Raw genomic sequence first — 13,536 nt, forward strand, 5'->3', positions numbered from 1 at the left:
AAAATGTAATCAAGTTTATTAATTTTTTCTTCATGAAGACGTCTTGCTCTGATTAATATTCAATAGTAAAAGGATATAATGCATATTTTTTAATGTGCCACATTTTCATTTCTTGAGCTACATTAAAAATATTTAATCTAGAAGTGATCATTTCATACCTTTAATAGTTTATCGGGCATGAGTAATTATTCTTCAGTTCTTTAACTGCAGTTCTACGGAATACATGCAATGATAAATGTAAAAAAAATGGAAATGTTTCCTTTATGGATGAAGTAGATACAACTAAATTAAATATAGGATAATGGAAGCTTTTGTAAAACCATATTTTATTGTAGCAAGTCACACTTTGTATAAAATCTTGCTCTCTGCATAATCATAGAAAATATTGCTACAATTCATTATTGTCAGCATTTATTTTCAAATTTCATATAGCATTATTTTTGTAAGTATGAAAAATTGGCAATAATTGAGTACAAAGCCCTTCTATACAAAGACAAGTTTTAGAATAGTCATTGTAAAAAATCATTAGCCCTTTTCATTTTTTAGTGTTTTGAGATTCAATCAGGTTCTCTAACATTAAGACGAGCCATGATGTCCTACTCTTTTCCTTCAATTCTTTTTTATCTTAAACTACTTTTGAAGACGAGTTTGACAGATAATCCAGAAGGAGGCAATGATACAGAATCTATGATTGCATTTCTCAAGGTACAAATTATGTTAAACATGAAAGAATAGGGGTACTGGCTATTGAGTCTTTGACCCTTGCTGCTGAAAATATTTAATTCCATCAAAACTTTCAGTATTAACCAAACCATCAATTCAGTTCCAACTTACAGTGATCCTACATAGTGTTTCTCAGACAGCATATCTTTATGAGAAAAAGATAACATCATCTTTCTCCATAGGATCAACTGTTGTTGTTGTTATTAAGTGCCATTGAGTCCGTTCAGACTCATAGCGAAGTTGTATAGGGTTTCTGAGGGGCAGTTGGTGGGTTTGAACTGCTGACCTTGTGTTTACCAGCACAGTAGAACTAACATGAATTTTAATGATCTATCTCTGAACTTTCTTAATCCTAAACAAGTCCATCAATCCTTTACTTTACATTATTTAATACAGTATAAGGCCAGGATGGCTAAACTTTGTCTCTCGTACTTCAGACATATTGTCAGGAAGGACCAGTCACTGGAGAAGGGTATCATGTTTGGTGAGGTGGAGGGTCAGAGAAAGAGAGAAGACCCCCAGTGAGATGGATTGGCTGAGTGACAGCATCAGTGGGTTCAAGTGTGACAGAGGTTGTGAGGTTGGCCCAAGACTGAGCAGTGATTTGCTCTGCTGTGCATAGGGTCACTATGAGTCAGTACTGACTCAATGGCACCTAACAATAACAGTGAAAAGTAGACATTTGTTTGTTTACTTTTGATGTTTATTCATATTTGAAGGAGCACCAGTTCCCTCTAGGTAATACCTTACTATTATCACTACCACTTCAAAAAATTCTTTATATATGTTCATAAGTTCTGATAAGATAAAAAATTATAATAGATTTTTGACATAATTTATTTCTGTCTTAAAATTTGGGGTTATTTTGGAGGGAGTTACTTTTCTCATTGAAACTACACTGAGGTAGGCAGTCTAGAAAACAGCCACATTTTCTTTTGTTGGATCACCTACCCAGTAGTATGATGATGCAGAGGAGAATGGCAATCAAGGCCCCCGTGCTGAGGCCTGCTGGGAGCAGCAGGGCTTCCGCGCTGCAGGATTGCATGTTGCCTTGGCCATCACACGCACACACGCGTATGGTCAGCGTGCCGGTGCTGCTCTGGATTGGGTAATCGTTGTCTGATATCACCACAGGCAGGAGATAAGTACTAATTTCATGCCTATTGAATCCATTTTTTCGGGTTAAAATTCTGGCAGTATTATCTGAAATAAATTTTTGAATATTACAGATGGTTAGGGACAGTAAATGCATTGCATCCTGATAAACACAGTGGGAAATGTATAAATTAAGTGCATTTATGCAAAGCTGATATATATCTTCCTAATAGGTAGAATATAAAAATAATACCATGAGGACTCACAGAGCATAGATTGGTTATTAGTGTTTCCTTTCAAATGCTTTCAACAAGGTGACTTTTGATAAGCGAATCTTTTATCAAAACTACATAGCTATTGTTGTCAAGTGCTGTCGAGTAAAATTCCAACCCATAGAGACCCTGTATAGGGTTTCCAAGGAGTAACTGGTGAACTTGAACCACTGGCCTTAAGATTCAAATTGACTTTGTAATCCAGCACATACCAAGACTCCCAAAACTATGTAGATGATAGAATTTTTGGATTAAAAAAAATCAATATTTTGCTCAACAGCGGAAACACATCATACCAAAATGTCTTTTTTAAATAAAGATATCCTCTCTCTCTCTCTCTCTCTCTCTCTCTCTCTCTTTCTCTCTCACACACACAAAAATCAATAATCTGGAAGAAGAATATAATTAGATGAATTTTAAAATACATTTTTAAATCAATGAAGCCATCAAAACTTTGCTTCCCAACTCATGAGCAACAGTTACCAAGCTACTTAATGGTTCTGAACTTTTATTTCCACTCATTGAAAATAATAAAATGTTATATTACTCAAAGAATTGGGATAAAATCTGAGATGAATGATATAAAGTGCCAAATACAGTCCCCCCCAAAATTATTTTTGGGCATTTCCTATTAATGTAACTGTAGTATCATAAGGAACAAATTTTATAGTTTACCTTCATTATCCTGTACTGTGAAGTTCGGATTGACAGCTGCTAAGCTGAAGAAAAATTTCTGTCCGCCTAAAGGGTCATCTTTGTCTACTGCACTTATAGTCTGTATTAGCTGCAGAAAAGAGAAAATATCCATATCTGTCAAACTTCCATGGTATCAAATTCCCATGGCTACAATCTGCTTTATAATATGCAATTTTTAATATCTTTACTCTGCCTAAAAGAAAAAAAAAAAAATGAAGGCACTTAGTTGTATTCTATGACCATATATATTTATTTGAGTCATTTGATGTTTAATTTTAATTTTATTTTAACAGAGCCACTCTCTTTTAATCATTTTCTTTCTCTCTCTTAGGTATAACTTGTTGCTTCAAAGTTATTTAAAAAAAGTTAAAATATTAACTTATAGTTGAAGTGAGTAAGTTTATAAGAATATGTTGAAGAATCAAGTAAGACATAAATGAAACAAAATATCCAGGTAGATAGTTGTTGTTGTTAAGTGCTGTCAAGTCAATTTTTACTCATAACAACCCCATATAGGGTTTTTGAGGAGCAGCTGGTAGATTTGAACTGCTGATCTTGTGGTTCACATTCCAGTACTGATCCTATAGCATCATCCTGGGACTAATGAAAATTCTCATATTTATGTTACTCTGTCATTAAGATTAATATGTTAACATTCCCATATATTTTGGTTGTTGATACGTGCAGTTGAATCAGTTTTGATTCATAGCAACTCTGTATAGGGTTTCCAAAGCTTCACTGTAAATCTATACAGAAGCAGATAGCCTCATCTTTCTCCCATGGAGCAGCGGGTGAATTTGAACTGCCAACACTGTAGTTAGCAGTCCAGTGCTTATGTGACAATAATTCTAATCATCTTTGAATAAACATAATATAATATTCCCAAATTTTAAAAATATATATGAAAGAGTTCTATAAAGTATGTGAACCAATTCTGTTACCTTTTAACTCCATTTTAGCCTCTTATATTTTGCAACTATGATTAAAAAATGAAATTCAAGTTCTTTTTAATAAACCAAGATAATGTATTTCAGAAAACAATAGTCACACCTGTGCATATCTTTTTAACACATTATAAAGCTTTAAATGAAAATTCTCAATTAAAATATTCCATTTTAATCAAAGATTGAATCATTATTGATTTCAAAGCCAAGGGCTAGTAATATAGTTTCATTAAATATTATGAAGGAAATAAGGCAAACTCATATTAATTAACTATAGGAACAAAATAAAGTTAAATATTGCAGAATCTGCATCATATTGCAATGTACTTTTATAAACCAAAGACTTGTCTGTTACACATGAAAACACTCACCCCATTTAGAAGTAGTCTTTTTTCTCTGAAACAATTTGGCTTTTAGAGTCTAATTTCATACTCAAAACTTACTTCTAAAATCAATCTTTTCTTCCATCTCCTACCATGCATTCAAAATAATGATGCTCTTGGGGTTTTTTTGTAAATATACCACAAAGTGTTGTGACAGAAATCAGAAACTGGTAACCTTTTTTGAGATAAAACCATTTTCCTTGGTTCTCTATATATTACCACCACCAGTTACTGAGTTAATTCCAACTCCAAAGTATCAGAGCAGACTTGTGCTTCATAGAGTTTTCAATGGCTGATAGTTAGGAAGTAGATCATTGGGACAGTGTTCAGATGCATCTCTGTGTGAACTAAAACCACCAACTTTTCTGTTAGTCATTCATACATTTACTCTGTGAACCGCCCAGGGGCAACTATTTTATTTCTACTAAAGCCAAACTCATTTTGACACATTTCTAATAAAATAGAGTATCACAATTAGGAAAAAAACAAAACAAAAAACTGAAGATGTCCAGCATTTGTTTTAAGTATATGGACAACAAACACAGATGAGTCACTTATGCTTTATTTCCTTCACCATTTTGTAATAGTTTGGTATTAATACAGGCTTGCCACGAGTCAGAATCTACTGGAGGGCAACTAACAACAACACAAGATCATGCTAAAACAAGTGTAAAGTAACAGGAAATTATCATGCAATAATGTGGTGTGGGGTAGATAGCATGCTAATACAATTAAAATTAGATATCAGGTCATTTAATATGCATTAATTTTCTCTGAGGGAAGGCTTGGGGTTCCATTTAATGAAAAAACAAAACTTTTTTTTTTTCCTAGTAAAAAAGCACTTGGTTAGTAGCCAAGGTTGGCAGAGGAGTAAAAACAGCAAAACCAAGAGCCACAGCATGAGACAGAACAGTGGGATTCCCAGCTCACAGAGCAAGTACAGCTGAGTGACTTTGGGCAGGAGGTTTGCTTACAGAGTGGGGTAACTCCAGGAACTTAATTGGGGGAGCTAGGTTTGTCTATTTACAGAGCTAGAGCTGAGTGCCTCCAGGCTGAGGCTAATAGCAGAGTGTTGTGTCCTGTTGGTCATTTATCAGCACCCCTAAAAGAGCTTCATAACATTGGCCAGGTGGAGAGAGACCAGCCTGTGGACATGGCTGAATGCAGACTGTCCTGACTGGAATAATTGATCATTTCTGACCCTGAGTTGTAACCTGCTAACTTACCCTATAAACACCATACCTGTGGGCGTGGGAAAAAAAGCACTCCATTTTATCATCTTTATATTAAGAAAGTAGCTAAATGTCATTGTATGGAAAGTATTACATGATGAGTTTTAATCTGCTAATGCTGCATGTAACCTGAATCAGAAGATACCGAAAAACACTGGTGATTAAAGAAAACCTTCCATTCTTTATGTTCAGGAGATTAACAGAAATAAAACCCATTACCGGGACTTATTAAGATCTATGGCAGCTCTCTTGTTTACCTATAGCAAGGTTCACAGATTATCAATTTCTTATTCCTTGACTCAAAAATGATTAATTGAATTGCTTAGCTCAGTGATCAATTAGCAATGAAGTGCTATTGAAGGCAGTACCATTGGCCTTCAATGCGACAAACAAAATGAGACTAACATTGGTTTAGTTAGTCTCATTTTCCTAAGTCACTGAAATTTGCATGTCGCTGCTTTCAGCATCCAAAAACACCATCTTGTTGTCTGCTCTCACATTGATTCAGACTCATAGAAACCTATCTAAGACAGAATACAATTGGCTCTTAGTGTTTCCTAGGTGGACAATTTTATTGGAACAGATTGACAGCTCAATTGTTAGAAGACAAGAAGGAAAGAAAAGACCAAAATGGCTGTTAAAAGAGACTCTGAAACCTGCTTTCCAGTGTAGGGATGCTAAAGCAAGTGGAAGAAATGAGGAGTGAAAACAGTTGGACAGAAAATTTCAAAAGGTAGTTTGAAAATACAATGTCAAATATTTTAATAAACTGTGCAAAGACCTAGAGTTAGAAAACCAAAAGGGAAGAACACACTCAACATTTCTAAAGCTGAAAGATCTGAAGAAAAAACTCAAACCTTAACTTCCAATATTGAATGATTCCATGGGCACAATATTAAAGGATGCAGAAAGCATCAAAAGAAGATGGAATACATAGTCACGATATCAAAAATAAATTGTTGGTGTTCAAGTATTTCAAGAGGTAGCATATTGTTGCACTTGAGTTATGGTGTTGAAGAAGAATATTAAAAACACCATGAACTGCCAGAAAAACATGCAAATCTGTGTTGGAAGAAATACAGACAGAATGCTCCTTAGAAGCCAGGATGGTTAGATTCATCTCTTATACTTTGGACACGTTATCAGGAGGGACCAGTCCCTGGAGAAGGACATCATGCTTGGTAAAGAGGACGGTCAGCAAAAAGAGGAAGAACCCCTAAAAGATGGTTTGGCACAATGGCAGTAGTCCTCGGCTCAAGCCTAACAATAATTGTGAGTTTGGTGCAGGACTGGGCAGTGTTTTGTTCTGGTGTGCATAAGTTTTCATGAGTCTGAATAGACTTAAAGCTCCTAGCAACAACAACTGCTGAAGATACTTTCTGATCTTATTGAATGAGCATTCTATTGCAAACGGCATCCCTGGGTAGTTAAAACGTTAACATGTATGACTGTTGACCACTGTCAAAAATATTGCTAGTTCCATTCATCCAGACACATTTCAGAAAAAAAAACCTGGCAATCAACTTCTAAATATTTCAAACTTTGAAAATCCTATGGAGAGTAGTTTTACACTAACACACTTGGGGTTTCTATGAGTTTGTGTTCTATTGCAATAATTCCTTTCTCCCCGTTCTGAATAAAGCCTCTCCTCCTTAAAGTATGGAGGAATCCTGGAGTCGAGCTGTGAAAAATGCACTGGGCTACCATGTCGGTTTGAACCACAAGGTTGGCAGTTCAAATTCACCAGTTGCTCCTTGAAACCCTATGCAGGTCACTATTAGTCAAAGGCACTTAATAATAACACATTAAAATACAGATTTATTTTACTTTTATTTCATAAAGGCCTCATCTAGATTAATATGAACAGTACCCCAATGATTTTCCTGTGAGATTACAGTTTGAAATATTATTGCCTTCAATAGAGATTAAGATGAATATATTTTATTGTCTGAGGAAATGGAACAAAAGAAAACCATCTATTCTTCTTATACCCTCGTTTCTCTCCTTTCCAAAGTTACAAGTTATTGTTGTTTAGTGCCATTGAGGTGGTTTCTGAGGCTTTGAATCTTGGCAGGAGTGGAAAGCTTCAATTTTCTCCCATGGAGCAGCTGTCAGCCTCGAACTGCTGACCCCAATATTTGCAGTCCAGTGCTTATCATATGGAGACACCACACTCCCAAATATACAAGACAAGGCTTTAAACACTACATCACTTATAAATTAATTCTTACCAAGGGCTTTTACCCTTACAACAGGAAATAGGCAAAAATAGAGAACCAAAAGGAAGATTTGAACAATTAGTTTTACTTCTGTCTACTTGTTTTTTTCCACACATTAAATGGGTGGAATTCTTGTCCATGCTGTACTAAAGAGTATTTAAGTTGGTAGAGTATTGGGTGGAATAAAATCCTCTATAAATAACTACAACACATCCAGAAGTCCTTCTAACTTTCTTCTACTTCCCCAGGGTAAGGGGAAGCAGAGTTAACAATTCAATGTCGGTGAATGCTCGGTGAAGAAGGACTTTATTAAATAACCAGTTTTATGTTACCCACTAGGATGTCATGACCTTGAATTCCATTACTGATTATATGAGGGTGAGTCAGAAATTACCTGTTCTCCAGTTATATTAAAACTCCCTCCAATGTACACGATGATGACAATATTGAGTAAGCATGTGAAATGATTCTGTGGAACAGATGTGTGATAGTGGATTATGTGGCAAATAATTTGCAAGTCAGCCATGGCTCTGCCTATGAAATAATCCATGACAGACTTAGGTTTTGAGAAGTCTGTACAAGATAGGGACCGAAACAACTCATGAAAGAGCGTTAACAGAAGCGTTTGGACATCTGCAAACAAAATTTGAACGAGACTCAAAGGAAAGTAAAAGTTTCTTAAAAACAATATCATTAATGATGATGAGACATAGATTCATCACTAGGATCCTGAAAGTAAATTGCAGAGTATATAATGGAAACATCCTCAGTCTCTGTCCAAGAGTTCAAAAGTCAACCACCAAATGGACAAGTTAATGCTTATAGTTTTCTGGGATTCTCAAGGTACAATATTGGAATACTATCAAGAAAAAGATTCAACAACCAACAGTGCTCTTTACAGTGAGGTGCTCACTGAATTGCTGAAGCTAAAATTTTGGATTGGAGGCCTGGTGTGGTGCTGTGGGTTAATGGACTGGACAGAAAAGTCAGTTTGAAATGCAAGGTCGGTGGTTCAAGCTCACTGGCTCCTCCTCAGAAACCCTATACAAGGTCTCTTTGGGTGGGAACTGACTCCATAGCACTTAACAGCAACATCAACTTTTGGATTAAATGCATAGGACTGTACACCAAGGGTGTTGTGATCTTCATGACAATGCAAGTGTACACACCTCTGTCCACACTGTTTACACCATGCAAAAACTTTGCTTTGATGTGTTAAAGCATCATCCCTACAGTGGAGTTCTTGATCTACCAGACTGTCACCTTTTTGGTTCTCTAAAAGCAGTCCTTTGAGGATGGAGATTCACCTCTGATGAACAGTGGTGTATTCCTTGCTTGCAGCTCAGCCTAAAACATTTTTTAATAAGGTAATGTGAAAGCTTGCCAACAGGTCGACAAAGGGTGTTTGAAAAGTGTATTGAAAAGCAATGATATTATGTTGAAAAATGATGCAGTTTCCTTTTTTAAAGTGAGATTAAAATAAATTCAACAGCCAGAGTGCAGATACTTTTGACTCACTCTACCATAAGTATTTACTTTGAGCAAAGGCATCTTTCAATTTACGAGGCCAAAAGGACATCTAATAAGATGATCTTGGTTAAGACAACTAGGAAATAGTTGCAGTGGTGCAGTGGTTAAATGCTTGACTTCTACTCTAAAGGTTGGCAGTTCAAACCCACCAGCAGAAGAAAGGTCAGGCAGTCTTTTTCAGTAAAAATTATAGCCTTGGAAACCCTGTGAGATAGTTCTATTCTGAATTATAAGGTTACTTTCAATCAAAATCAACACCAAGTGTTGTTGTTGTTTTTTTTTTTTTTGGATTTTAGTATGGAGACACTATTGCATATGCAGGCAATGGGGAAAAAAAATATTGGTCATGTTCATTCCTATGACTTTTTCAAAACAGACTATTGCATTTTCATGAACATCATCTTTGAATTTTTGCTTAGCGATACCATCTATTTTGTAAACATCACAAAATTACAGAGAAGTCACAGAACTGGGTACAGTTTTTAAAAAGGAAAATAAACAAACACAATTCTTATTTTGTATAACTTTGAATATATTTGTAAATCAGTGCTTATAATGATTCAAATGTTCTGAAAAGATATCTCTTGAAAATCAAATAGGATAACTATAGAGGGAACAATATATGCTGAAATGGTAAAGTGGATAATTTATCTCTTAGAGAAAAGGCTTCAACTTATATCATGCTGAGCCTGTCAAGCAGAGGGCTATTTGGAATGGTATTTTTAGGGCAAGAACTGTTTCATTAAGAAGTAAGTTGGAAGCAGCAAGTCATTTAAATAAAACAAATTAAACATTTCCATAACATTTTCAAGTAAAAAACGAAAAGGCAGCAATTGAAGCAATTTTACTGTTTCAAACAAGAGACAGGCTATTGAATAGCTGTTAGAATCTTCAGAAAAATAAATCTGAGTTATTCTGCAATGTAATTTGCATAAAAATATAAAAATGACATTGATGTTTATAAAGAACATCAAATGATGTCAAAATACAATGCAATTGTTCGATGGTTCCTCTTTCTTATATAAAAGCACATTTGATCCCCAATTATTATTTATAACACGTAGCTTCCTTCTGTGAAGATAACATTCAAACCAATTAAGAGCTTTTCTTTCAGCCTTATACACTCAAATCTTTCAAACAACAAAATGAGGCCACTAAGAAAAACTTAAGGGGGTATAAACAAAGCTGATGATAGAAGAATATTTTAATGAACAATAACTATGTCATTAAGTACTTTATGTGTTGTTATAATAATAAAATGCAACATATAAGTCTACAGAGAAAATTTTGTTGGTCTAATTTTTATTAGAGTATCAATTAAACATTTAACTGATGCTTGGAATTTAGCTGATCCTGTCTCTATATTTCCCCTAACTTCAATTTCCCCTCTCTTTATCTGTTACCAATATTTAACTAATGATATTATAGATTTTTGTTTGTTTTTATGCTGGAAGGCTTAAAAAGTTAAAAGAATGCCTTCTTATACCTTAAATTTTATGACAACAATAAAATCTTAACTTAGTCACTGGCATTTTATGAAGGAAATATGAAGCCAAACCTATTTTAATGCCATTTTAAATGTTTAAAACTCTCCAAAATATAGCTCACTTTTTTTGGTATTGCTAGGATTATATGAAAGCTTCTATCTGCTTATTCATTTCTTTCAGGATTTGGGAGAGAAAATATTTAATTAGAAGTTTAAAAATCTTCTCATACTTTAAATGGTACAAGTGCTCACCTGTCCTGGTCGGGCATTTTCACATACGAAAGTATCATAGAACACAGCAAACTGTGGGGCATTGTCATTGACGTCCAAAATTCTCACAAAAACAGCCACACGAGTCATCTCTTTGGGATTGTCTAGAAAAGGAAAAGGAATTTTTGCTTTGGAAAAATCATTTGTACACCTGATCTAATTTATAGAGGCATCTTGTGGCTATTAAGTGCTCACATACAAATAAGCCCACTGTTAATTCCACCATCACAATGATCAAATGCAATAAAGAAAATTACTATAGTGCCTAATTAAGTAGTCATGGATTCAATTATTATTGGACTCACAAGTACTATTATTATTTGGAAACTTTTAAAAGAACAATCCAGTAAAATTGAGTTCATATTATATTTGTGTCCTTATTGTATAAAATGTATCTTATTGTGCTCAAAATATATTATGTTGTTAAGTGCCGTGAAGTTGGTTCCTACTCATAGCGAACCTGTATTGGGTTTCCTAGGAGCAGTTGGTGAACTTGCAGTTCAAACTGATCTTTTAGTCCAGCACATTAACCCACAGCACCACACTAGGACTCCAAAGTATATAGAGAATAATATTGATTAAATCCTTGCATGTGTTTTGGATGATAAAGTAGAATTTCATATAAATTAGTGACTTGCTCAAAGTCATTAGCTTCGGAGTGGTAAATGTCATTAAACATGTTCTCAGTGAAAACCACGCACATGTTGCTTTCTAAATCCTGGTGTTTCACTGTAGGGTAAGCCCTGGACCCCAAGGCTGGTTTGAATCAAATGGTTGGCAACTCAAACTTACCAGTCATTCCTCAGAAATCCGATATAGGGTTGCTGTGAATCAGAAACTGACTTGTCAGCACTAAACAACAACAATTTCCTCTTGGAAAATTTAATATGTGGCTTGTTTTAGTTGTTAAGTGTCATCCAGTAGGTTCTAAATCATAGCAACCCTGTATAGGGTTTCCAAGAAGTGCTGGCTAGTTTGAACCACTCTCCTTATGGTTTGCAGTCTAGTGTTGTTATTACAGCATCATACCAGGGGTCCAATATGAGGCTACAAACTTTAAATATCATCTAGAAGATCTACAAAAATTCTAAGGGCTGAAATCTTATTAATATAATCACTACTGGACTGGTGCCATTTTAAAATTCCAGGCTTGATTTGTTTTTTTTGTTTTTTGTTTTTTTTAAGTTTTTGATTGTAAATTGAGTGATAGTTTACATGGGAGAACATCAGTTTTACACTCACCTTTTCATTGCAATGATTACAATCTCCTCTGTGCATCATTATTTAACAGGATTTGCTTCTATTCCCTTTGTTTTAAGGTTTTTTTGTAGGGTGGGTGGATGTACACAAAAACACTCAGGAATATATAATAATTTAAAAAACTAAAGGGCACATGATGTAAGCCTGCCTCCTGGCCGCCAGCACTCTGCCTTTCTCTGCCCATGAGTCTAGTCAGCTGCTCTCTCTCTCCCTGTCTTCATCTCTGTTCAGGCTTAATTTTGCTTAGCAATTTATAGTTCTCAAATTAGCTCAATCCCAACAAATAAACAAGTGTTCATTTTATGCTACAAATATTAAAATCATGAATATCGAAGTTTTTACAAAATAAAATGAGTTTTAAGAAACATTATAATTTTCAAAAGGAAATTTAAAATATGAATGCTTCTTGTATGGTATACCTTTGGATAACAACCTCTTTTTAACTAGTAATTACAGTATTTCCATTACTGAGTTTTCCAGGCCCTTCTGAGATTTGAGTATATTTTGTTAAGCAGGTTCTACTTATCATAACCCCCACCCTTCGCCTCATGATATCAACATTTCAGTCCTTGAATATAATCAAAATTCTGTGTGGACTTTGGCAAAATCAAGCTGAAGAGCAATAAAAAAGAAAGAAAGGAGATAATTAGATAAATAAATAAGTCAAACTAACCAAAAGAATAGCAGATGAGCTGAGAGCAAGTATTAATCTTAAGAAGTGTCTTTTACCATTTATAATCCAAGTTATAGGAAGTACTTACTCTGTAAGTTTATCTTATTACTTTTAATCTAAATAGTTTTCAGACATAAGGGTAAAAATTATTGTCATGAACTAATAGGGCATATACCATTAACCTAAGTACTTTATTTTCCTTTTTCTCTGCAAGTAATGACGAAGTCCTGGTATGACATTGTAAGATAACCACTGGACCATAAGGTTAGTTTGAAACCCAGGGTCAATGGTTCAAACTCACAAGCTGCTCCTTAGAAAACCTAACAGTGTCTCTATGAGTCAGAACCACTTGATGGCACTTAACAACAACAATGACAATGTTACTGAAACAGCAAAATCAACACTTAAAAACATTTGTTGTTGTTGTTAGGTGCCATTTAGTCAACATTGACTCATAGTGACCCTATGAACAGCAGAATGAAACACTGCCTGATCCTGGGCCAGCCTCACCATTATTGCCATACTTGAGTCCATAGATGCTGCCACCTGGCCAATCCATCTCGTTGGGGGTCTTCCTCTTTTTCTCTGCTCTTCCACCTTACCAAACATGATATCCTTCTCCAACAACAGGTCCCCCTCCTGACAATATGTCCAAAGCATGAGAGACAAAGTTTGGCCATCCTGGCCTCCAAGGAGCACTCTGGCTGCACTTCTTCCAAAACGGATCTATTGGTTCTTTTGGCAGCCCATGGC

The 13,536-nt window shown here is 35.1% G+C and overlaps 1 protein-coding gene across 1 annotated transcript in view; it reads right to left on the reverse strand.

Annotated features, from left to right (window-relative positions):
- Nucleotides 1–13,536, reverse strand: part of CDH10 (cadherin 10, type 2 (T2-cadherin)) — a 154,359-nt gene that overhangs the window by 3,266 nt on the left and 137,557 nt on the right. The window contains exons 8-10 of the mRNA XM_006873667.1: nt 10,833–10,954; nt 2,766–2,874; nt 1,675–1,926 (exon numbers count right to left, since the gene is read on the reverse strand). Coding sequence (XP_006873729.1) covers nt 1,675–1,926; nt 2,766–2,874; nt 10,833–10,954 — 483 coding nt within the window. The remainder of the gene's footprint in view (nt 1–1,674; nt 1,927–2,765; nt 2,875–10,832; nt 10,955–13,536) is intronic.

Source organism: Chrysochloris asiatica, unplaced genomic scaffold (genome assembly GCF_000296735.1).
Source record: "Chrysochloris asiatica unplaced genomic scaffold, ChrAsi1.0 scaffold00248, whole genome shotgun sequence".
Classification (NCBI taxonomy): domain Eukaryota; kingdom Metazoa; phylum Chordata; class Mammalia; order Afrosoricida; family Chrysochloridae; genus Chrysochloris; species Chrysochloris asiatica.